The sequence below is a fragment of the Trachypithecus francoisi genome, unplaced genomic scaffold (assembly GCF_009764315.1).
Source record: "Trachypithecus francoisi isolate TF-2019V2 unplaced genomic scaffold, Tfra_2.0 Lachesis_group16, whole genome shotgun sequence".
NCBI lineage: Eukaryota > Metazoa > Chordata > Mammalia > Primates > Cercopithecidae > Trachypithecus > Trachypithecus francoisi.
In genome coordinates, this window is record NW_022681461.1 from 73,247,608 (window position 1) to 73,274,852 (window position 27,245).

The 27,245-nt window shown below is 43.0% G+C and overlaps 1 protein-coding gene across 2 annotated transcripts in view; it reads right to left on the reverse strand.

Annotated features, from left to right (window-relative positions):
• Positions 1–17,348: 17,348 nt before the first annotated feature.
• The window catches only part of KIAA1958 (KIAA1958 ortholog), a 173,411-nt gene continuing 163,514 nt past the window's right edge, over positions 17,349–27,245 (reverse strand). For both annotated transcript variants that reach the window (XM_033237798.1, XM_033237799.1), the window contains one exon: positions 17,349–23,422. In XM_033237798.1, the coding sequence (XP_033093689.1) occupies positions 22,616–23,422 (807 nt within the window). In that variant the 3' untranslated portion in view covers positions 17,349–22,615. The remainder of the gene's footprint in view (positions 23,423–27,245) is intronic.

Genomic DNA, 27,245 nt, shown 5'->3' on the forward strand with positions numbered 1-27,245 from the left:
AAAAGTGCAAATAATGAACATGGTCAATGAGGAAGAGGGGGAGGACAGTCACTGTCCTCAAGAGTCTGACAATCTAGCGTGGGTGAGACAAGCACACTAAAAGCTAATCCTGGGAGCAGCCTGGAGAGGAGAGAATGGGGACGGGAGCCTGAAAGGACCAATAAAAGCTAAATCAGAACAAGCATTGGAACTTGGTTTTCAAGATGAGAAGGTTTCAGCCAGGAAAGAGAGCAACATCGAAAGCAAAGGAAACACCTGCACAGAGGCAGGAGGAAAGCAGGTTTGGGGGCATTGTGAGGAGACCAAAAGCTCGATTTGCCTGGAGCACAGAGAGACTGGTATAGGCAGATAACTGGAAACGAGGCTAACCGGAGGCTAGATTCATTCCAGAGCATCTGGAATTCCAGGTTGCGCCAGACCTCTTTAGCTCAGTACACAGCTGGGAGACACTGAACATCTGTGGGCAAAGGCAGGTACAGAGATAAACCCATCCGGCCCTCATCAGCTCTTCGGGAAGGGGAACATGTGAGGCACTAAAAGAATATTACTCTTCGTGTCTGCAAATTCAGAGATAGGTGTGTTCTGTTTACATCTGCCTTTCAACTCCAGCCCCATCTGTCTTCGCAATCTCTTGCATTTAGTTGTTGGGTCCTTCCCCAAATTTCTCTTTGCTTACCTCCCTCCCCTATCTACCTTTCTTTCCTCCAGTTTTCTTTTGTATCTCTACCTCCAAAAGCCTTTTAAGAAGGAAAAAGTGACCGGGTGTGGTGGCTCACACCTGTCATCCCAGCACTTTGGGAGGCTGAGGTGGGTGGGTCACGAGGTCAGGAGATTGAGACCATTTGGGCTAACACAGTGAAACCCCATCTCTACTAAAAATACAAAAATTTAGCCAGGTGTGCTGGCACGCACCTGTAGTCCCAGCTACTCGAGAGGCTGAGGCAGGAGAATCGCTTGAACCTGGGAGGCGGAGATTGCAGTGAGCCGAGATCACACCACTGCACTCCAGCCTGGGCAACAGAGTGAGACTCTGTCTCAAAAAAAAAAAAAAAAAAGAAGGGAAAAGCAAGGCGTCCTCACACAATATTAATTGAATTTTCCCAAGAGCTCAGTGAGGTAGCGAGATGGATATTCTTAGAACTCTATTCAGCATGACTTTTCCGTTTCCTAATATTACTCAGCGTTCTTGGAACGCTGTCTCACTTGACTTCGTCAACACCACACTCTCCTGGTTTTCCTCCTACCTTATTGGTTGTTCCTTCTCAGGGTCATTTGCTGGTTTCCCCTTCCAAGTGCAAAAGGCTGGAATAGCCTAGAGATTAGCCTTTTCATCTCTTCTCTATCCACAGTCATTCCCTGAGTAATCTTATCCAGTGGCATGGCTTTAGGTACCAACTATCCTTTGATTACCTTCAAACTTATACCACCAACCCTGATACCCCACTCGGTGGTGGGTAGTCTCCAAAGATGGCTGCCATCAATTCCTCCCATCCCTGTCAACATATGCTACTGTTCTCATCAAAAGGTGGAGTCTGTTTTCCTTCCCTCACATATGTGCTGGCCTTGTGACCTGTTTTGACGAATAGGATATGGCAGAAGAGATGCTATGTCAGTTTAGACCTAGCTTTAAGAGGCCTGACAGCTTCTGCTCTTGTCCTCTGTGGACAGCCAACCACTATGTAAGACATCCGACTCCCTGTGATCGCCATGTTGTGAGGAAGCCCAAGCTAACTATGTGGAGAGGTCACATGGAGCACTGAGGTGCCAGAAATGTGAGTGAAGCCTTCTTGGACCTTTCTGCTCAGCCCAGCCACCAGCTGAATGCAGCCAGATGAGTAACCCCAACTGATGCCACATAGAGCAGAACTAGCCAGCTGTATGCAGTCAACCCACAGAGTTGTAAGAAATAAGAAATCGGCCGGGTGCGGTGGCTCAAGCCTGTAGTCCCAGCACTTTGGGAGGCCGAGACGGGCGGATCACAAGGTCAGGAGATCGAGACCGTCCTGGCTTAACACGGTGAAACCCCCGTCTCTACTAAAAAAAAATACAAAAAACTAGCCGGGCGAGGTGGCGGGTGCCGGTAGTCCCAGCTACTCGGGAGGCTGAGGCAGGAGAATGGCGTAAACCCGGGAGGCGGAGCTTGCAGTGAGCTGAGATCCGGCCACTGCACTCCAGCCTGGGCGACAGAGTGAGACTCCGTCTCAAAAAAAAAAAAAAAAGAAAGAAGAAATTGTTGCTGTTTTAAACTTCTGAGTTTTAGAGAAGCTTGTGCAGCAAAAGATAACAGAAACACCCTTGATCTCCGGACTCTCCTACCTAATGTCGGCATGTATGGTCAGTATCTCCACGTGAAAATCCAATAGGGATCCAAACTTACGTGTCTACATGTTCACTGGATTTTATTTTATTTTTTTGGTGCATTGGCTGGGAATCAAGACAATTGGTGTTTTTGTTTTGTTTTGTTTTGTTTTTTGAGACAGGGTCTCACACTATCACCCATGCTAGAATGCAATGGTGTGATGATTGTGGCTCACTGAATCTTCAACCTCCTGAGCTCAGGTAATCCTCCCACCTTGGCCTCCCAAAGTTGGGATTATAGGTGTGAACCACCATACCCAGCCTAAAATTGGGTTCTTGATATCTCACCCTCTCATGAGGATGGGTGAGATATTACCCTCCCAGCGTACTATTTTGCCAGCATTCTCCATCTCAGTAAATGGCCATTTGCATGGGCAGAAAGATAGGAGTCATTCTAGACTTTTCTTTCTTTCACATTCCTCCTTCAATTTTATCAGCTCTGGCCTCAACATATATCCAGAGTTGCATGAACTCTTACCACCTCCACCACTGTCATCTTGTTCCAAGCCACCATAATTATTTGGCTAGAATACTGCAATAGCCTTGTAAATAGTCTTCTACCTTCCATGTTTTTTCCCCTGCCCTCCATCCCATCATCCTACAGTTAACAACATTCAACACAGCCTCCAGAGTGATCTTTTAAAAATAAGTAAGGCACATGAAAGATGGTCAACATCGCTAATCATTAGGAAAAAGCAAATCAAAACCACAGTGAGGTTCTACTCCCCACTTACCAGGATGGCTACTATTAAAAAAAAACAAACAGAAAATAATAATTGTTGGTGAGGATGTGGAAAAACTGGAACCCTTGAGCACTGTTGGTAGGGATGTAAAATGGTACACCCTCTGTGGAAACAGTATGGTGGCTCCTCAAAAAATTAAACTTAGAATTATCATCATTTGATCCAGCAATTCCACTTCTGGGCATATATCCAGAAGAACTGAAAGCAGGGACTTGCATAGATATTTGTACACCCTTGTTCATAACAGCATTATTCACAATAGCCAAAAGGTAGAAGCAACCCAAATGTTCATCAACAGATGAATGATTAAACAAAACGTGGTATATCCATGCGATGGAATATTATTCACCCTTGAAAAGGAATGACATTCAGATACATGCAACAAGATGGATGAACCTGTAAGACATATGGGACAAATATTGTATGATTCTATATACATCAGGTGCCTACAGTAGTCAAAGTCATAGAAAGTAAACAGCGGCCAGGCACTGGGGGAAGGGAAGAATGAGGAGTTACTGTTTAATGAGTGCAGGTTTTCAGTACAAGATGAAAAAGTTCTGGAGATGGATAGAAAGTAGTATCAGTCACATAGCAATGTGAATGCACTGAATGCCACTGAACTGTACACTTAAAAATGGTTAAGATGGTAAATTTTACATGTATTTTACCACAATAAAAATTAATAAAAACTCTAATGAATGTCCATCTCACTAAGAGTAAAAACCAACATCTTTACAATGGATTACAAATATACAGAATATTATGAGATGAGTCTATTTGTTGGAACAAACAAAACAGGCAAAGTGAAGGTTTTTTCACCTTGAATTGTAATGTATACTTTCTCTGATCTTTTTATTTTATTTTAGTTTTTGAGACAGGGTCTCACTCTGTCACCAGGCTGGAATGCAGTGGTGCAATCTCAGCTCACTGCAGCTTCAACCTCCTGGGTTCAAGTGATCCTCCCGCCTCATCCTCCTGAGTAGTTGAGACTACAGGCTGCCACACCTGGATAATTTTTTGTGGGTTTTTCTTTCTTTTTTTAATTTTTAGTAGAGACGAGGTCTCACTATGTTGCCCAGGCTGGTCTGGGACTCCTGGGCTCAAGTGATCCTCCTGTCTTGGCCTCCCAAAGTGCTGGGATTACAGGCATTAGCCACTGTACCTGGCCTCCCCCTTGAATTTTTTGAGATGGAGTCTCACTTTGTTGCCCAGGCTGGAGTACAGTGGCGCAATCTCAGCTCATTGCAACCTCTGCCTCCCAGGTTCAAGCAATTCTCTTGTCTCAGCCTCCTGAGTAGCTGGGACTACAGGCATGCGCCACCATGACTGGCTAATTTTTTTTTTCTTTTGCATTTTTAGTGGAGACGGGGTTTCACCATGTTGGCCAAGATGGTGATGAACTCCTGACCTTGTGATCCACCCCTCTGGGCTTCCCAAAGTGCTGGGATTACAAGTGTGAGCCGTTGTGCTACACCTGAATTTTTTTTTCTTCTTTAAGACAGAGTCTCACTCTGTCACTCACGTTGGAGTGCAGTGGCACAACCTCGGCTCACTGCAACCTCCACCTCCCAGGTTTAAGTGATTCTCCAGCCTCAGCCTCCCAAATAGCTGGGATTACAGGTGGGATTATAGGCGTGCACCACCAGGCCAGGCTAATTTTTGTATTTTTAGTAGATACGGGGTTTTGCCATGTTGAGCAGGCTGGTTTTGAACTCCTGGCCTCAAGTGATCTGCTTGCCTTGGCCTCCCAAAGTGCTGGGATTACAGGTGTGAGCCACTGCGCCCGGCCTCCTCCTTGAATTTTAACACGCAGTTTCCCTTTTTCTGTTAGTGTTATTTAGCTCTTCTGTGGAGAGGTTGCTGGTCTATTGAGAATGGCCAATGGCCGGCCGTCACGGTGGCTCATGCCTGTAATCCCAGCACTTTGGGAAGCTGAGGCGGGCGGATCACGAGGTCAGGAGATCGAGACCATCCTGGCTAACATGGTGAAACCCCGTCTTACTAAAAATACAAAAAAAAAAAAAAAAAAAAATTAGCTGGGTGTGGTGGCAGGCACCTGTAGTCCTGGCTACTCAGGAGGCTGAGGCAAGAGAATGGCGTGAACCCGGGAGGCGGAGCTTGCAGTGAGCTGAGATGGCGCCACTGCACTCCAGCCTGGATGACAGAGTGAGACTCCGTCTCAAAAAAGAAAAAAAAAAAAGGCCAGGCTCAGTGGCTCACACCTGTAATCCCAGCACTTTGGGAGGCCAAGGTGGGTGGATCATGAGGTCAGGAGATTGAGACCATCTTGGCTAACACGGTGAAACCCCATCTCTACTAAAGATATAAAAAATTAGCCAGGCGTGGTGGCAGGCGCCTGTAGTCCCAGCTACTCGGGAGGCTGAGCCAGGAGAATGGCGTGAACCCAGGAGGCGTAGCTTACGGTGAGCGAGATAGCGCCACTGCACTCCAGCCTGGGCGACAGAGCGAGACTCCGTCTCAAAAAAAAAGAAAAAAAAAAAAAAAGAATGCCCAGATGACAATTGGAATTTGAGGCAAAACTGTATATGCCTCCATCCAGCTGTGGAACTAGCATGTCTGAAAGATGATGAACGTCAGTCTCTGGCCCAGAGCCATATCCTTATTTTATGTAGCTTTAGATAATCCAGCCTGGTCCACCAAACAGAAAATGGTTTGACCTGAGCAGCTCAGCCCTTTCACTCTGCCAGAATGTGATGATGTTTTCTTAGCCCCTGCTTCAGCTTTAGTGTCAGGCGAAAGGAACTTTGAAGAGTCTTCTGGATACCTCTGGGACCTCAGGGCCTTGCACTTGCGGTTCCTTCTGCCTGGGATGGTCTTCTTTCTGGTATCCATGTAGCTTGCTCCCTCAACAGCCTCAAGTCTCAACTTAAATGGCATCTTTTCAATGATGCCTTCTTTGACCACTCTATTTAAAATTTCACCTCCCTTTCCCAGTACACTCTTGCTTAATTTTTCTCTGTGGCGCTTAAACCCTTTAACATAGAATGTAACGGGCCAGTTGTGGTGGCTCATGCCTGTAATCCCAGCAGTTTGGGAGGCTGAGGCGGGCGGATCACGAGGTCAGGAGATTGAGACCATCCTGGCCAACACGGTGAAATCCTGTCTCTACTAAAATACAAAAAATTAGCCAGGTGTGGTGGTGCACGCCTGTAGTCCCAGCTACTCAGGAGGCTGAGGCAGGGGAATTGCTTGAACCCAGGAGGCGGAGATTGCAGTGAGCTGATTGTGCCACTGCACTCCAGTCTGGCGACAGAGCAAGACTCCATCTCAAAAACAAACAACAAACAAAACCGACAACAACAAAACATAGAATGTAATTTATATTGTCTTCCTTCTCCATCTAGAATAAAAATGCCATGCGTGCCGATGTTTTTGTGTGTTCTGATGCATTTCTCTATTGCTTAGAACAGTGCCTGGCACATCATAGCAAGTGTTCAAATATTCTAATGAATAAATGAAATCGGTCAGGTGTCCAAAGGGAAAACTGGCATCTTGGTCCTAAGCAATGGACTCTCTGGAGAGTGGACCCTCCTTCCAAGTGGACCTTCTCCCTACATGCACATAGACAAAACACTATGCCTGTAATTGTAGGGGTCCTTGGACTCCTTGAAGCCCAGCCGTGGTGCCAGGTTAAAATCTTTTGATCAAAATGAGGTTAGCTGCTACCTTGGTAGATGCTTCTCCAATACAGTGTTTTGGAAATCTCAATGCCACAGACATTACCGAGGCTCTTGGAGGATCTGGAACCTTGCAATATTGTAGCAAACACAGTGAAGCTGTCAGCATAGTTCTGTTAAGAAAACATGGGTTGTGCCAGCCCCTTGGTCTTCATTGCTGAGCCTATTAATTCAAGTTCTCTGAGGGAAACATCCACCATTGAAAATACAGGCTCTGAGGCCGGGCGCGGTGGCTGACGCCTGTAATCCCAGCACTTTGGGCGGCTGAAGCAGGCAGATTACAAGGTCAGGAGATCGAGACCATCCTGGCTAACATGGTGAAACCCCGTCTTTACTAAAAATACAAAAAATTAGCCGGGCATGGTGGCGGGCGCCTGTAGTCCCAGCTGCTCGGGACGCTGAGGCAGGACAATGGTGTGAACCCGGGAGCTGGAGCTTGCAGTGAGCCAAGATCGCACCACTGCACTCCAGCCTGGGCGGCAGAGCGAGACTCCGTCTCAAAAAAAAAAAAAAAAAAGAAAGAAAGAAAGAAAGAAAAAGAAAATACAGGCTCTGAGCAGCCACTGGCTGAGACACAGGCCTCTATGCTAGGAGGTGCCGACCTTTATTAGATAAACGACTTCTTTTCCTAATTTAGCCACTCCATGAGTCAAATGCTCACAGATGGAAAGCTACTCCATTTGAATACATGTGGCTCCTTGGGAATGGCAGATGCCTCGCAGGTGACAGTGGTTGGTTTGTAGCTTTGTTCAACATTGCTGTCCTCTGAGGCAGCAGAACGCAAGAGGCCTAGCTTGCCTCTCAGAAGGAGCTCTCATACATCGTGTGCCAGATGAGAACTGAAGAAGCAGCATGAGTTTTACGAGAGCAGGGTGTGTTGGCAGAGGAGCAGGTGGGAGAGAAGGGCAGGAGAGAGGGAGGGTATGGCATAAATGCAAGATCCGACAGTCTACGTGGCCAATGTGGAACTTTATCAGAAAAGTTTTGGCAAGCCAGGAAGGAAGAAATGATGGAATAAGACTTGTGTGTAGTGGCGAGGCTTCTAGGAAGCAGTTGGGGAGGGACTGGTGGAGGCAAGAGGCAAGGAGGCCACTCAGGCAACTTCTGAATAATAATTGGGCAAAGTTGTGTGGGCTGACCAAGTTGGTGGCAGTGAGGAGAATGAGAAGGGAAGATATTCAAAGGCAGGTAGAATGATTAGATAATGGAAACTGATTTTGGAGGAAGGAGGAGAGGAAAGAGGGAGGTCCCAGTATGACCTGTCAGGTTTCTGGCTTGGGCAACAAGGTAGGTACAGGTGCCATTTCCTTAGGAAGGAAAGACAGGGTGGGGCATGGGATTGAGGAGCCTGCTTCAACTGGGATTCCACTGCAGAAGCAAGCCTGAAAGCCCCAAGGCTTCAGTCTGGAATGAACGTCTCTCCCCTGCACCTGGAATGGTACTAGTTATGTACCTCAGTTCTTGAAGAACGGAGAAAATAGGGCCTCGAGTCATTTTCCGTATTCTGTGGTTCAGCTGAAGAAGCCCAGTTGATAAAGGTTTAGAAAATCTAGGTCTACAAGGCAACAGAATAGAGAACCCAAAAATAAGACCACACACCTGCAACCATCTGATCTTTGACAAACTTGATAAAAACAAGCAATGGAGAAAGGACTCTCTACTTAATAAACGCTGCTGGGAGAGCTGGCTAGCCATATGCAGAAAATTGAAACTGGACCCCTTCCTTACACCATATACAAAAATTAACTCAAGGTGGAATAAAGACTTAAATGTAAAACCTAAAACTATAAAAACCCTAGAAGAAAATCTAGGCAATACCATTCAAGACATAGACATGGACAAAGAGTTCATGACAAAAATGCCAAAAGCAATTGCAACAAAAGCACATATTGACAAATGGTACCTAATTAGACTAAAGAGCTTCTGTACAGCAAAAGAAACTGTCATCGGAATGAACAGACAACCTATAGAATGGGAGAAAATTTTTGCAATTTATCCATCTGACAAAGGTCTAATATCCAGAATCTACAAGGAACTTAAACAAATTTACAAGAAAAAACCAACCCCATTAAAAAGTAGGCAAAGGACATGAACAGACACTTCTTAAAAGAAGACATACAAGCAGCCAATAAACATATGAAAAAAAGTTCAGCCTCACTGATCATTAGAGAAATGCAAATCAAAGCCACAATGAGACACCATCTCACACCAGTCAGGATGGCTATTATTAAAAAGTCAAATAACAGATGCTGGCGAGGTTGTGGAGAAAAATGAACGTTTTTACACTGTTGGTGGGAGTGTAAACTAGTTCAACCATTGTGGAAGACAGTGTGGCGATTCCTCAAAGACCTAGAGGCAGAAATACCATTTGGCCCAGCAATCCCATGACTGGGTATATACCCAAAGGAATACAAATCATTCTATTATAAAGATACATGCATGCGTATGTCCACTGCAGCGCTATTCACAATAGCAAGGATATGGAATCATCCTAAATGCCCATCAATGATAGACCGGATAAAGAAAATGTGGTACCTATACCCATGGAATACTATGCAGTCATAAAAAGGAACAAGATCATGTTCTTTGCAGGGACATGGATGGAGCTGGAAGCCATTATCCTCAGCAAACTAACGCGGGACCAGAAAACCAAATACAGTATGTACTCACTTATAAGTAGGAGCTGAATGATGACAACACATGGATACATGGTGGGCACAACACGCTCTGGGGCCTGTCAGGGGTGGGGTGGAGTGAGGGAGAGCATCAGGAAGAACAGCTAATGGATGCTGGGCTTAATACATAGATGATGGGATGATCTGTGCAGCAAACCACCATGGCACACATTTACCTATGTAACACACCTGCACATCCCGCACACATATCCCTGAACTTAAAAAAGTTGAATAAAATAAAATCTAGGTCTACTTATGCTACGGCCATGGAAGTAGACGAAACCGTCCTGAGAAAGTGTATAAAATTGAATCCATATAAATGAGAGTGTCAAAGGATGAGGAGCCAGAGAAAGAATCCAGAGATGCTGCAGAAAAACCTGGAGACAGTGATACTTAAGATCGCATGGAAACCAAGAAGATCATTTCAGCGGGAGGGGGAGCTATTTCCCAAAGTGCCACTGGTGATGCTAAGAAGTAACTCTTGGGGTACATATGGGCACACACTTTTAATAGTTATGTAGTTATATTATTGCAAGTAATACAGCATTTATATAGTAATATAAATAATAATAACCATAGCTAATAGTTACTTTTTGTTCTTTCTTTCCTTTTCTTCTCTCTCTTTTTTTTTTTTTTTTTTTTGGCAGGGTCTCACTCTGTCCCCCAGGCTGGAGTGAATTGGTATAATCTCAGTTCACTGCAGGCGCAACTTCCCCAGCTCAAGCGATCCTCCCACCTCAGCCTCCTGAGTAGCTAGGACTACACATCCATGCCACCAGACCTGGCTAATTTTTAATTTTCTGTGGAGATGGGGTCTCACAATGTTGCTGAGGCTGGTCTCAAATTTCTGGGCTCAAGTGATCCTCCTACCTCAGCCTCCCAAAGTGTTGGGATTACAAGCATGAGTCACCTCATCCAGCCTAGTTACTATTTTTTCTAGACAGTTACTCTGTACCAGGTATTGTTTTGAGTGCTTTGTATGTATTAATATTCTTATTCTTTACTTTAATATAAATTCAAGTAAAAATGAATCAATTTAAAGAAAATATCAAATAAATAATAGGACAAGTGGACTCGGTTATTACAAACATTGTGAAGGTACTATGACTGACCCCTGGGCAACAGTGCCCTGGCTGGATAGTTTACACTGAGAAGTAATGAGAGAGCAAGAGGAATCCGGCCGGGCGCAGTGGCTCACGCCTGTAATCCCAGCACTTTGGGAGGCCGAGGCAGGTGGATCACCTGAGGTCACGAATTCGAGACCAGCCTGGCCAACAAGGTGAAACCCTGTCTCTACTAAAAATACAAAACATAAGCTGGGCGTGGTGGCGGGTGCCTGTAATCGCAGCTACCTGGGAGGCTGAGGCAGGACAATCGCTTGAACCCGGGAGGCGGAAGCTGCAGTGAGCTGAGATCGCCCCATTGCACTCCAGCCTGGGCAACGAGAATGAAACTCCATCTTAAAAAAAAAAGAAAAGAAAAAAGAAAGAGGAATCCATGGTACTGACCAATACCTAGTAGTCTGCACATGTACTGAGAATACAGAACAAAAGGAAACACCTGAAACGTAGTTTCCCTGCCTAGTGGGGAGGTCAAATCACATCCTTTCAATTCTGGGCCGTTATCCAAGGACACACAACAAAACACAAATATATATTAACTAGTAACTGTCAAAAATGTATTTGTTATTGGTGGCCTTTAGATTCTTTAACAATGTCCTAAAAGATTCACTGCCTTCTTTGAATCTGGCCAAACTCTTCAACATGATTGCCATAGTTAAGTATATTAGAAACGTGCTAAATTACTTCCTTGATTGCATTTTGAACATTTCAGCAGCTGAGTACACTGTAAATGCCCCGGCAGGAATTTTTATTTCTCATCCTTATTTCTTTGGGATCCCCTGAGAAATACAGGAATGTTGTTTATTGCTGAAATACATCTTGTTTAATGTCTTTCATGTCTGTCCCTGGTGTCTAACCAGAAAAAATGGTGATAAAAACTCTCCCAGGCAGAGGAAGGAATAAAACAGGGAAACTGAAAGGAAGAGAAGGAAAAGGAAATGTATTGAGGAGGGATGGGAAGATGGGGACACACATCTTCTAAAATACTCCAGGACATATTGGTCACGAGGCCTCTTCAGGCCCGGGGAGGCAAGGTTGTGACACATCAATGAGGGTGGGGGACGCCAGGCACCCAAGGGCCCTGAGGTATCTACCTCATGCCTCACTAGCGCTGCCCAGGAATGTCTGTCCCAGAGGCGGAGGTGAAGGCCATGTGCCATTCCAGCCCCTTGGACCTCCTGGCTCAGTTTGCCATCTTCACAGCATGACTGGATCCCATTTCAGTCCGGGCGTCATATAACTACAGTTCTCTTAGGCCTGCTGGGATCAACCCCAAGATTTCCACAGATCTGCTTACTGTCTGCATTCAAGGGAGAGAACAAAAGGTGTTCCCAGGCTCCACCTTGTGGTAGGTACAAATGAGGCCAAGTTCAAAGCAAGGGCCTCAGCTCCACCGGCTCTTACCATCACTGGCACCACCCAGCGTGCTCACCTGGAAAATCGACCTGCAATCTGCTCTTGCCAGCATCATCTTCTCAGGTCTCTCCTTTTAGCTAGAAGATTCCGTGGTTCTATGAGATCGATGAGGAGGTTTGTGGAATCTCTAGTACAGGAGCTTTTTGTCTTACATTTTCCTTAACGGAAAATTGTAAACATATAGGAAAGAACAGGGAAGAGGGTAATGAACCCTCACATACTCATCACAGATAATTTAACAATTATCTGCTCAAGGCCAATTTGCACTTCATCTATGCCTCCATGGACTCTACGCCTCTAGATTACTTTGAAGGAAATGCTTAAATAATTTAGAATATACCTCAAAAAATAAACTCTCTTTAAAAACATTGAGTACAATAATTTTTAAAAGTGGATTTCTTACTTTGGGAGGCCAAGGTGGGCAGATCACTTGAGGTCAGGAGCTCGAGACCAGCCTGGCCAACATGGTGAAATCCTGTCTTTACTAAAAATACAAAAATTAGCCAGACTTGGTAGCGGGTGCCTGTAGTTCCAGCGACTCGAGAGGCTGAGGCAGGAGAATTGCTTGAATTCGGGAGGCGGAGGTTGCAGGGAGCCGAGATAGCGCCACTGCACTCCAGCCTGGGCGACAGAGCGAGACTCCATCAAAAAATATGTACATATATATTTTTCAGAAACTTGTTTCTTAGAAATTATTTTTTAACTGCTCTCTATACAGAACAGTAAATTTCTACATTAAAAGTTTTGAGAATTAAATGTAGTCTCCAAAAGCCATAATCATTTAAAGAGCAGAAAAATTATTAATTAGCAGCATGTACACAATGGTCAATATACATTCACCGTGATACTGTTCCACATGGGACCTCAGGCCTGCCCAGTGAGGCAAATCTAAGTCAGAAAACCAGAGGCAACTCTGCTGGAACAACTATTCCATCCAGAGGATTGACTCAGAGGCACAGAATATGGCTGTGGAATTCTCATAACGTCCTAACATCGCAAACTACAAAGACAAACATTACCTCCAGGAATGTGACACTAAAAAACTATTCAGAAACCAGACATGCCGCTGATTAAGTTAAAATAACTAAGTTTAGAAAACAGAAAGTACACATTAACTTTTTTTATTGTTCAAAAATCTGGGTTGAACAGTCAAGCTGCATATACATAAGTGAACCCAAAACAACAACAACAACAACAACAACTTTTAAAATATAACCCAGACCCTTACAAATTGTTAACAGACTACTAGACTATCAACTAGAGGGCTGGACTGGATGAACAACAAAAAAAATTCCTTCCAACGCTGACACTCTAAGACAGAAAACAGGAGTGACACCCGCTTTCCCACTCACGTGCCCCGCATGCACAGTGATGTATGCACAGGTACGCCCATCTGGGGGAAGAAAGAAAAAGTTGGAGATGGTACAATAACATCATTCACATTACTGACCACTTCCTACATTCTGATCGTTCAGAATGATGTTTCCAGTGTTAAGAAATTATGGGTATCCTCTACATTAAAACAAAATTACAGAACAGTGAAAACATTAGGGCAGTTTTGTTGCTATTATTTGGAAAATACAGCCCTATAGAAAATATTAAGTTTTTAAATAAAACCATTGCGCTTATCTAAATAGTTAAATTGAACAGACTTTTGTCAGTTACAGCTAAGCAAGTGGACCCTGGGACAGGTTATACTTGGAATCTACCCAGAAGAGATCTCTCCATCTCTTTGGGACGACGTTTTCACTCTGTTTCAGAATGAAAAACTAAGGAAATGCAAATCAATCAATTGCCTATTCTATTGCTAAATTTAAAGCAAACATGCTGGTGTCATTGAAAATTTAGTTTAAAGTTTAAATTGGCAAAAACTTGGGGCACAGATAAAACTGTTCTATTGCCAGAAAGAAACTGAACATCAGAGCTGACGATACTCTACACTCCTGTGTGTTTCCAAGGCCTTCTAGTGCAAGCAAATGAAAACAAAACAAAACAAAACAATCCAGCTTTAGTTCTAACACTGACATTGTAGACTCCAGAAGTAATTCGGATTTTTAAAACTGCATTCATTCCCTTAATATCTGAATTTAAACAGCGTTCCATAAAACTTCAAGTACAGCTAAGGAAAGCACCTCACTGCCCCAGGCCATCTTTCTGCTGTTGAAATTGAACTTTTCTTGCATTTGTATTCTAAAACAAGTTTTTGGGTTTTTTTTCCTGATTGCTTTTTGAAACACAGACGTATATTGTGCAATTTTCTGATTTTGTACCTGTTTTTAGTTCTGCGTTTGAGCATGGAGAAGCACGTGGGCTTCAGTCTACAAGCTCTAGTCTAGGCTACTCAACCCCCAGCGGTGGGGACTCTTGGCTTTTCTCACTTGAAAGCAATGGACTCTTTCAGGATACAGTGTTTTAAATGGTGGTGGGGGAAAATTGAGAGCAATTCATATTTTAGTTGTAAAAGACATACTTGAATTTTCTATTTATACCATAATTATCATGCATTATTTCAGTAATAAAAATGAAGAAACATGATGCTGTGGTATGGCATTTATTACACCTTCTTGTATTAATTTAGCCATTCATATGAGGACTTCGGGTGCTTTTAGATACGTAGCTTCTAGCCATATTATCTATTTAAAAGCATACATACCCTTCCTCTAGTGGATAATGTCCTGGTATTTAACAGCCCAGAGCCCACTGAAATTATGATACTAAGCAAACACTGTTTAATTTAAATCAAGCCTTATAGGTTGCTGTACAACTCATTATCTTCGTAAGACTATTACAGAGCTCGTATATTTCCTGGATGGTTATCATAACTAAAAAATTCTGTATCTTAACATATAAAATATGTATAGAATTCCAAATCACAACTTTTCCCCTTACAATTCTCTATTGTTTCCTGGCAATTTGGTGCTATAGAGCAGAAGTCTGAAGCCAGATGCTCTTTGGTTTTCTTACAGGCAATGTGTTACTTTTGTTTCTTTTTTGAGACAAGAGTCTTGCTTTGTTGCCCAGGCTGGAGTGCAATGGCACGATCTTGGCTCACTGAAACCTCTGCCTCCTGGGTTCAAGCGATTCTCCTGCCTCAGCCTCCCGAGTAGCTGGAATTACAGGCGTGTGCCACCACGCCCGGCTAATTTTTGTATTTTTAGTAGAGCCGGGGTTGGCCATGTTTAGTAAAGACAGGGTTCACCATGTTGGCCAGGCTGGTCTCAAACTCCTGACCTCAAATGATCTGCCCGCCTTGGCCTCCCAAAGCACTTGGATTATAGGCTTGAGTCACTGTGCCCAGCCCGCTGACTTTTTTATATGCCTCGTTTTACTTTTTTCTCTACACTCATCCTTAAATGTGGTCCTTTCTTCCCAGACCCTGTTCATGTATAATGTTTGTTGAATCCCTTTTTCAGTGAAATCCCAGGTCAATGCTAAGGTGGTGAACATATTTCCAAGTCCAATTTCTAGTTTACCACTTTTCTATTGAAGCAGCATCCTTTTCCTTCCTATTGCCTGGTTTTGTGGATCTCTGAACCAACATCATATATAAAAAACCGTAATATTCACATGTTCTGCTACTCAGGTATTTATTGTTTCTACCTTCACGTAAAGGGCTTTATTCTCGGGATGCCACCATGGGTCTAATAGTCAGTCCTTCTCTGCTTTCTGCTCATGATTTAGCTCTAAGATTTATGTGGGGCAGAATGAAGACGAAGTGAACTGGGGAGAAAGAAGAGAGGGTGGATATGAACTTTTTCTCTTCCCAGTGTAACAGTGGTTAAGAGCATCAGCGAGTATTTCTCCAGCTTAGGAGCTCTGACTTTGAGTAAGGTGACAGACATGAGTGGGGAAGAGGACAAGTACTAAATAGTTTTCATGTTTTTAATTTCACAGGGCCTGTTTCATGAAGTAAGCCAGGAATTGAGCTACTTGGAAACTTTTGCCCCAAGCTACTTCCACATGCCTCATAAATTACATCAATTCCTTCTAGATTCTAGAATTGAGATTTGGCCTTCTTCTGGGTTTTTCTGGGAAGGTACGAGAAGCTCACTAGGGTCTTCTGCGAGCCGGATGTCATTTTGCCAGATGCAGTTCTATTTATTTTTGAAAATGGAAATCTTCCCAGCTATGATATGGAGGAGAGAGCTCTGGACTAGTTCTCTAGTCCTGAATCGATTACTTATTGTTTGGCTGATCTTGGATGGCCCCTTTAATATCTCTGGCCTTAAATTTCCTTACTGATAAAAATGGGGAAATTTGACTAAATGATCTCAGAGTTTCATATAACCTATTGCTTTATACGTCTCAAAAGAGAAAATAAATATGCCCTGATAAAGGAAAAAAGAACACAAAACAAGTGAGTAAGCATATTTTTCCACTTTGGGAGGTCAAGGCAGGTGGATCACTGAGGTCAGGAGTTCAAGACCTGCCTGGCCAACATGGTGAAACCCCATCTCCACTAAAAATACAAAAATTAGCCGAGTGTGGTGGCACATGCCTGTAATCCCAGCTACTTGGGAGGCTGAGGGGAGAGGATGGCTTGAACTCAGGAGGCAGAGATTGCAGTGAGCCGAGATTGCATCACTGCACTCCAGCCTGGGCAACAGAGTGAGACTCTGTCTCAAAAATAAATAAATAAATAAATAAAAATATATATATATACACACACACACATTTTTCTATGACAGTGCTGTAGCCTACAGATTATAAAAATCCTCTGACCAAAATTAAATAGCAAAAGTAAAAAACCTGAGCATGTAATTGTGGCGTAGGTTGGCAACTCCTTTACTTTTTAAGCAGGGACTCCAATGTTAAAACAGGTGCAGCTTGTAAACTAACTTTTATTAGAATGAATTCACATGACCATCTTCCCTTTAAGGTAGATGACAGGTAATACAAATTACTTATTGGATAAAGACAGAAGGTTCTCAGTAGGCAGAAAACGCTGGGGAACCGCCAGGCTTTCCAGGAACGGTTAAATTCCCAAGTGACCAATCATTTAGTAAGAGAGTACATGGAGGGGTGACACAGTATGGCTTGAGAGATGAAATAGTTGCCAAACACACCGAAACTGTGTTTAATTTTCTTTTAAGTTAATGGACTTCTATGGCCTTCAGGAGGCAGTTTTGTCTCATGGACTGAGCACTAGATTTGGAGTCAGAAAACCTGCATTCTCCAACTTACAAACTTAAATTCTCCAACTTATCGGTGAGATTTTGGGAAGTTTAACTCCTCTAAGCCTAGATTCTCAGTAAGTAAAACGGAAATAATTAGACATACCTTGTAGAGCAGTTGTAAAAATTACATGAGAATATATGGCAGCTGCGAAAAATTCAGTCAAATCTGAGCCTTCTAGAAATTTTTATTTGAACAAATCAGTAGATGTAACAATAACCACAGTTAAATGCAAATTAATCAAATCAGTTATATTGACCACCAAGTATCTAGGAGCCCATTCTCACCTCAATGTGGGGAGGGAGAGTTATCTAATTGCTATGAATAGTAATGGAACTAAAATATATCTACATATTATCCAGTGATTTTTTGGGTCTTATTACATATTTCCTGAAATAATTAACTTCCATATGAGTTGTATTAGCTGAATAATAAAGGGCTTTAATTGAGCACAACAATCAGATTCTGGTCAACCACTGAACATGGGGAACTTCTGCAGATTTTTTGGACTGTAATGAACTAGAAATATTCAAAATCATAATAATAATGGGTAAGCTTTGTCTGAAGCATGGGCAGCCTTCCTCAAAGAAGTCTTGGGAAATTCTTTTATGTCAGAATACACATGTCAGATGGAGGAACTTCCAGAGATGTTCATTTAGTTATCATACCCCATGGCCTCCTCTTCTCTTAGAAGGGGAGGACAGTGGTAGGTCACCACGAATCCCTCCCTCTTCCTGTTTTAATAAGGGTGATTCATTTATATGGGAAAATGCAACAAAGATTTTTACTTAGGAACACTGCCTACAGGATGGGACGTTTTTCTTTTAACACAGAGTATTAAAAATTCACTCCAAAAACAAAAGCATTCAAAAATATATACAAGTTTGAAACTTTTAATACATACTTCTGTTCAGAGCTGTTACCAGCTTTTAACTATGTATGGGCCTTATCTTAGATTACACTGGAGATCATGTAGAGAAAACGAGGTCACTCTTCTCTGCGGTCTTCACTGTTTGCGTTCATTGATGCCTAAAGGTAACCGGTTACTACCTCAAAAGTTTTTAGCAATCTACATCTCATAAAAGCAACAAAGTGATGGATGTTTGATAAAGACAATATTTAAGCATTCTGTTACTTTATTTAAGTGGTAACGGTGTGGACTGTGTTAGCCTAAACTGAGAAAAATCATCAATATTCTGCTGCTTCGAGATAGCAAAATAATTTTAGAAGTTGTGGAACTTGAAAGTTAAAGAAAAGTCTTATTCCTAAAGAAGGCATCCCAATATAGTGAGAAGCACTAAATTAGGAGATTAACTATCTTCAGGAATTAGGAATTCCTTCAGGAATTAGGAATTTTGCGTCCTAGCTCTGCCACTTCCTAATTATATGACCTCGAGGAATTGTAGGAGTGCAACACGGTTCACCGTGGAGATCCATCCCACTGATGGCACTTTATAGCTAAGGAAATTGATATCGGCTTTGCCCAAGTGAGGAGTGAAGTAGCTCCGAGTCTAGTTATCTTTCAAGTACAGCAAGATGCTTCCTTTTCTACAAGAGTATTACTTTGTCCAGATTCTCCTAATGACTATGTCTATGAAAATGCTGAGTGTGGCATATAATGCTTGATGCTTTTAATAAGCTTGAATTAAAATAAAAATCAAAGTAACCAAATTTCACATTTCTTCAAACACCACTTATCAGCCAGGGCAAATTAATGTAGCATAGAATCCAAGGAAAGCTGGAAAATGCCACATGACCACGAAGACCCTTCTTTCACAGCTTTGGTTAGGTACTTCCATAAAATTCCTGTTTGCAAACACACTAAACAATGGAAAAACCTTCTCATAAAGCCCCATAAGGCTTTTCTGTTCTTCCTTCACTTGTTTTTGCTTATATCTGAGGTATCAGAGCTTGGTTGTGTTGGAGGTAGAATTCATGGGTGAAATGTGTTAACTTGACCAGATTATCAGGTTTGGTTTCTTCTTCAAGTTTAACAGTTTAAGGGAGACAGAATCTCCATAATGGAAGAAATAAGTGGTATAATGCAAATTAGTTACATAATATTAGTTATTACCAAAAGCTATAACTAAGCTGGCTAACATTTATTGCGTGCTTCTGATGTGCCTGGTACTGCCCTAAACTCTTTATATTCAATTGAATCATAACCTTTAAGCCGACATCCTAGCTTCTGTGCCAGAGTAAGCTTCCAGCAGGGAGTCTGCTTAGATTCGGCGGGCAGGGGGCGATAGCCAGAAAGTAGGGCTCACTTTAGAGCAGATATGAAAGGTGCTGTGGACAACAGCTCACCTCAAGGACATTCTATGGATCCTCTCATAACACCTGCAGTACCAGCAGCCCTGACACACAGCCCAGGGGCAACTTGTGCTTAAGTAAACTTGTGAATTCTTGATACTTATTTCTACTTGGGAGCACAAAAAACCCAAAGGTAAGTGGAGAAAATGCTCTTTACCGCCGCACTTCTTTCTCTGGGGATTCTCCTTTCTCTTGCATCAGGCCAAGAGCAGAAAATCCTGGAGTCCCCAGAAGGTAAGGTTTCGAGCTGACTGGAAGCCAGAACAACTGCCTTAGAACACCAACGAGGACTGCTACTCCGGCCCCCTTAAGACCTCGGAGGATGGATCTGGCCAAACACATGGACAGGGGCTTCACCATTTTATTTATTTTTTATTTTTTTGAGATGGAGTCTAGCTTTGTTGCCTAGGCTGGAGAGCAGTGGCGTGGTCTCGGCTTACTGCAACCTCCACCTCCCAGGTTCAAGCGATTCTCCTGCCTCAGCCTCTCAAGTAGCTGGCATTACAGGTACCTGCCACCACACCAGGCTAGTTTTTGTATTTTTAGTAGAGACAGGGTTTCACCAAGTTGGTCAGGCTGATCTTTAACTCCTGACCTCAAGTGATCCACCCACCTTGGCCTCCCAAAGTGTTGGGATTACAGGCGTGAGCCACTGCACCAGGCCGCTTTGCCATTTTAGCAGGCTTACCAGGCTTAACCACATATTGTGTGTGTGTGTCTGTGTATACACATGTATACATAAATGTATACACAGACACACACACACATATACATAAATGCATAATAAAGTACCTAGTACAACGGGTAGCACACGCTAGCACTTGATGACTGTGTTTAGTTCCTCACTCTTGTTCCCCAAGGTGGCATGTCATAAACAGCTTTTAGGCTGCTCAGACACTGCTTTCATTCCATCAGATGCCACTGAAGATTCGCCCTCCTGATTTTTTATTATAATAATTCACTCCAGAACCCAGGGATTTTATGGAACATCAACTAGGTGATAGGCAACACATTTGAGGCAGAGATGATTGTTGAGCTGATGAAAGGCCACTACCAACAGAAAGATGACAACCTCTGCAGTAGTTATTGCTACCTTTGAAAAGGTCAAAATCTGAAAAGATCCCAGTGATTCCTAATGGCAATTTCTTTTTGACTCTATTCAAATAAAAATGAAGGTTTTATTTAATTAGGCTGCAGGCTTTGCCCAATAGTTCACATAGCTTGTATTTCAGTTTAAGTGCAGAACCAACAAAACAAAATATCCTTTGGGTGTTTAGCAAACTAAAGGAAATGGTACCTCATGTTTTGTGTACTTCTTTTAAATCAAAACCCTAAGATCACTACAGGAAACCACACCAGAACATTATGTGATATCAAGTCACACACGGATGATTAAATATTACCTGTTATTTAGATACAGATGGAGAAATACCAAAATTAATCTCTTTTCAGGAAATGTCAACTAGTAAACAAACTTATAAATGCACAGTGACTAAAAAGGGAATAACATTAAATCTTAAGGCAGCATCGGTTGAGTCTTCTCTGGTAAAGGAAGTATTACATATCTCAATGACTAGCATATGATTTTTTAAGGAACCAATTAATGAAAATAAATACTAAAAGAATGTTTTTAAAAAGAAAGAGGACTGATTTTAAGACTTCTACAAAATGAATTTGTATTAGAATTTTAATTTGGGATTAGAAAGCATATTAGCAGCATAATGGAATAAAGTTACAGGAGATTTTTCTCAAATACAAAGTCAAGGTCCCTAGAAATTATTGTTACTATTACTGTGCACTCTTTGGGCTCCTTTTTCAGTTGTTGTTGCACTCAGAGTAGTTATTAGATAATTCTGCTGATTTTTAAATAATGTGGTCAGGTTGCATTTTACCTGAGTGAAATGGTTTCAAACTGCATTACCTACCATGCTGCGCTAATTTTATAACTACATCCTTAATGCTGAGTTTGCTTACCTGCTGGGGTGCCTAAATCATCGTGTCCCAAGCATTGGTGCCAGCCTAAAATGATGACATCTAATTGTGGCTGAAAAGTTATACATTGACAAAAATATTCCAAAGCTCTTTAATAAAGAAATTTTGGGGATCTGTGTTTTTTTGCAGCTTGTTTGGCTAGCTTTTCTTGGCTAAGACTAAAAATTACCTTTACTTGTTTTATAGATCCTGTGCTATATGCTGACAGAATAATGGGATGACATGAAGAACAGACAGAAACCTCAAAAAATGTTCCAAACGAGCTCTCACATGGTGCTGAGAAATAAAACATAGGCACTTCTGCGTCAGGAGGTTTTCACATTTTGATCACAGATTGGCTTTTCCAAGCCATTTTCCTTCACTACTAGAAATTCCCTCACGGTACAAACCGTCTAGTTCACTAGAAGCCTTGTTCTCACAGACACCCTTCTGGTGCGTGAATCTTTTGTCATAAAATTCTCTCCATTGGCAGCTGAGATGGGGTTCCTCCCGCTGCTGGGAGCCGTGGGAGCAGCCCGAGTCCCTGTCAGATGACCGAGTGTCGCTTGAGGATCTTCCCTGACACAAGGCTTCCTGCCCTCCAGAACCACGTTATTCACCAACAAAAAAACAAAGGCGTGTCAAGCGCAATCTGTGTCCTGGAAACGGGGAACGTGTCTGCCTCTCTCTAGTTCCTCCTTGTGAGTGTAATTCAACAGAGTGTACAGTCTTCCGAACATTCTAAAGCTACTGCGCTACTGGGAGTTTTTAAATGACTACTTAACAGTTTCCTTTTTTTTTTTTTTTTTTTTTAGAAAATCTGTGCTAGAAAGGCACTAGAGAAAATATGAATTTCCTCACTCTTGTATGTAGCAATTATACATTGTGTTAGATTCTAAAAGCTAACAAAGTTGACACACATTTGGACAAACCATTCGAATGATTTAGCCTCATCTAGTTTCATTTTAAAAAGCAAACTCCAAGACAAAGGGCGAGCGGGCCACACCAGGGGGAGAGCTGCCAGACCGGGAGGTCACACCTGGTCAGCCCCTGCCTCCGCGGAGCTCCAGCTGCTCCAGCCCTGGCCGCCCCAGGGAGCGCCCACTGAGCAGGTGACAGGGCAGTGGCTGGGCCCCAGGGAGGGCTCACTGGCAGCAGCTGTGGGAGCCAAGCCTCCGGGAGACCTGAGTGAATGAGACAAAGGTGAAGTTCTCACAGTTTTCCAGCTTGACCTTCTTGGCTAAGTTTGGGACAATTCCCCGAAGAGAGCGCAGCCCCATCCTCTGCTCCTCGTACCATACGCTGCCCATGTCTGTGGCCTCCTTCCTGGCAGTCAGGTAGAAGGGGGACTTGGCCTCCATTTGGGTGGGCGGCCGGTGGATGTACATGTACTTGTAGAGGAGGCAGTAAGGGCATTGTTTGTGTCCCCGGGAATGCTCATGGTAGATTTTCCCGTGACACACTCTGGTGGAGCCGCTCCGACTCTCCCGCTTGACACTGTCTGTCCGGGCAAAGTAGGGCTGGTTTTGGGGGTCTTTGAGCAGCTCGATGTCACCATACATCAGATCTGCATGCTCCTGCAGCGTCCGCATGTTCAGGTACTGGCTGTTGTACTTGACCACAGTGGATAGGAGAGTGATAGGGCTGTCATCCCCCAGACACCCTGCCTGCCACATCTCCTCCTCGTCAGAGAGGGAGAAGTAGACGATGTTGCGAGAACGCGCGCCCGACATGCCTGCCTTACTCAGCACCCACAGCTTCTCCTTGAGTTTCTTGGTGGAGGAGCTGAAGGTGCTGCTGGTGATGGAAAAGCCGACACCTGCATTCTTCAGGATGCGGTCCAGGCCTCGGCGAATAGCATGGAGCGAGGTGGCCAGGAAGTCTGAGCCGTCGCTCTTCTTAACGGTGACATAAAAGTTCTCAAGCAGCTCGTTCAACTTCACTGCAGGGATCTCAAATGAGACAAACATGGAGGTTACACACTTGACAGTCACACAGCCAGACCCCTCCTTCCTTCTAATCCTCACCAGGGCTGTGTTGAGGACATTTTGTGACCCCTTAGCAGGACTTAATGGAAAGAACAGTGAATTTCAAGTTGGAAGATCTAGGTTCCATACTTGGCTCCACCTGATCTCTTTAAACCTCAGTATTTTTTTTTTTTTTTTTTTTTTGAGAGGGAGTCTTGCTTTGTCGCCCAGGCTGGAGTGCAGTGGTGCGATCTCCGCTCACTGCAAGCTCTGCCTCCCGGGTTTACGCCATTCTCCTGCCTCAGCCTCCCGAGTAGGTGGGACTACAGGGGCCTGCCACCATGCCTGGCTAATTTTTTTGTATTTTTAGTAGAGACGGGGTTTCACTGTGTTAGCCAGGATGGTCTCGATCTCCTGACCTCGTGACCCACCCACCTCAGCCTCCCAAAGTGCTGTGATTACAGGCGTGAGCCACCGCGCCCGGCCTAAACCTCAGTGTTTCAATCTGCAAAACAGAACATCATAATCAATACCCTCTCCAAGGCTGTAATGCTTAAAGCAGAGGACTGTGAAAGGGTGTGTAAATAGTAATTAACACCCCCCCATACACATATATACATGTGTGTCTGCAAATACATCTATATACACACTTAATTATTACTGGCTGTTTGTAACTTTCACTATTCCTCTTGGAAGGCCCGTGGTTTTGTTTGAAAATCAGTTGCTTCCCTCCCCTTTAATAAAATTCAACCCAAACTCTCTGAAAAATTCCTGAATTAAACAAACTCTGAATAACTTCATCATTGATTTCCTTGACATCTGCACAGAACGTTTCGTTACTAGACACAGTGCTGTAGGGTAAGACCATTTCCCTACATTGTCCATTTTGCACAGCAAGTTAATGCTCCTTGATTTTTCAGTTGAATTTATCTGAATAGGTCCTGAAATATCTGTGGTTTAATAAGCCACAGGTTTTCAGTATCAGTTGTTTGTTTAAAATATATGAAAAAGCTGGACACGGCGGCTCACGCCTGTAATCCCAACACTTAGAAAGGCCAAGGTGGGCAGATCACCTTAAGCCAGGAGTTCAAGACCAGCCTGGCCAACATGGTGAAACCCCATCTCTACTAAAAATACAAAATTAGCTGGGCACGGTTGTGTGTGCCTGTAGTCCTAGCTACTTGGGAGGGTGAGGCAGGAGAATTGCTTAAACTGGGAAGGTGGAGGTTGCAGTGAGCCAAGATTGTGCCACTGCACTCTAGCCTGGGCGATGAGAGTGAAACTCCGTCTCAAGAAAAAAAAGCAAAAAAAAAGTGAATGACTCTCCTGACAGAATGAGCTCCTTATTTAGAGAGAGCTAGAAGAAAAGGGAGAGCTTGGCTATTAAGAAAGCTTTATTTTCAAGACGGAACTACAAAGGGCAAACCAGCCCTTGCTCATGGTCTATTCAAGCTGAATACATATTCTAGGACAATTAGAAAGTCCCAATAAAATTTTTTTTATCGAGTAGACACTGCACAGGTAACATTCATTCTTCTAATAGCCCTTAATTAGGGAGAAAATAAAAGCTGAATTATAGATTAAAAATTAACCAAACTGAAGATATTATATATCAAAATGTATGAGATATTGCTAAAATATACATAATAAATATACATCATAGTTTTGGATAACATTGTTAGAAAACTTTATGGAGAATAAGCAAGCTGATTATTCAACTCAAAAAGCTAGAAAAAGTAAACTAACTCAAAAATCATAGAGTGGGGTTGGGCATGGTGGCTCATGCCTGTAATCTCAGCACTTTGGGAGGCTGAGGCAGGAGGATCACTTGAGGTCAGTTTAAGACCAGCCGGGCCAACATGGCGAAACCCCATCTCTACTAAAAAAAATATAAAAATTAGCCGGGCATGGTGGTGTGCACCTGTAGTCCATTCCCAGCTACTTGGGAGGCTGAGGCAGGAGAATCGTTTGAATCCGCGAGGCAGAGGTTGGAGTGAGCTGAGATCATGCCACTGCACTCCAGCCTGGGCAACAAAGCAACACTCTGTCTCAAAAAAAAAAAAAAAAAAAAAAGAGTGAATCAATAAAAATAAATAAATTAATTAATGGACTAGAAAAGAAATAAACTGGGATAGATAAAAATGTAATCATTGAAAAGACCCATAAAGTTCACAAACTTCTAGCAGGTCTGACTTTATAAAGAGAGTGAGAAAGGAGGAAAGGAAGTATGTATACACCTAAACCTTATTAGGAATAAGAAAGACTATACAGAAAATAAAGAGAGTAAAGAATACGAAAGAACATCACATACTTTATACATATTAATATGAAAATCTAGATAACCTGAACAATTGTCTAGCAAAATATAATTACTAAAATGGGTTCAATAAAAGGCAAAGGATCTGAAGAGCCCTGAAGAGTGTGAAATGATTGTCAAAGATGTATATTGTTCCTAAAAGTATGCCTTTATGGAATCAGTTCAGCTTTTCTTTTTCATTTAAATAGTTTCAGAGCATAGAAAAAGACAGAAAGGCTCTCCATTTTTTTCTAACCCAAATCTGACCAATATTACATTAAAACCCAAAGTATTTAAACATAAACTACCCCCAAGCAAAATTCAAGCAATTTTCATTTTGCATGTTATTAGGTTAAATAGAATGTGTGAGCATTAGTACCACCCACAGTGAGGGCATGGCTCTGATCCACACAGGTTCCAGTTCATATGGTACCTCTCAAAACAAGGACTGCCTGTGTCACCAGGTATTCCAGCTTTGAAAAGCATTTTTTTGTTGTTGTTGTTTAGACAGATTCTCACTCTGTTGCCCAGGTTGGAGTGGAGGGGCATAATCTCAGCTCACTGCAGCCGCACCTCCTGGGTTCAAGTGATTCTCCTGCCTCAGCCTCCTGAGTAGTTGGGACTACAAGTGTGTGCCACCACACCCAGCTAATTTTTGTAGTTTTTAGTAGAAATGGGATTTCACCATGTTGGCCAGGCTTGTCTCTAACTCTTGACCTCAAGCGATCCGCCTGCCTCGGCCTCCCAAAGTGCTGGAATTACAAGCTTGAGCCACTGCGCCTGGCTCAAATGAATTGTAAAGTTTTGTTTTCCTTTCCTTAGCCTCAGAATGTAGCCTTGAAATGTACCTTAAAACCCTTTGTTTCCCTCCTTTCCCACCAGACACTCCATGCACATTTATCTAATTATGTACTTATTCAACTTACACTTATCTAACTATGTGCTTACTTAGAAGTTCCAGGGCTAATCTGGAGACAAACCAGGCCTGGAGACCCAGTTGCAAAATTCCAGAGATTACCTCAAGGCCACTGGTCAACAACCCACCTATTGTTGAGATGAGGCCACCATGCTCCAGGTGGACCACGACTCAAGATAGCCACTGGAACAAGACACGGAGACCTTGTGCCCAGCAGCACTCCCGCATGCCTCCCATTCCAAGTTCCTTTTTTACGCCCCTCTCTCCAGCCAAAGCTGAAAATGGTTTCTTTAAGGCACTAGCCTTGGCCATTTCCCCACTGCCAGCTCTGGAATAAAGTCACTTTTCTTTTACTGCATCTCATCTTTGTTACTGGTGTTGCAAGTGGTGAGCAGCTGCACCTGTGTTCAGTTACACCTGTATTATAAGTTAAATTTAGGATTGCAGTACAGCAATACTGCATCAAAACAAGGGGGGATTATTGTAGAATGTAAAAATGATTCAATGTCATTTTTTTGCTTTATAGAGGAGTGGCATGCGTTTTTGTTGGATGAATGGACTAATGACAATACATTCAATGCATTACAGGAAGACAG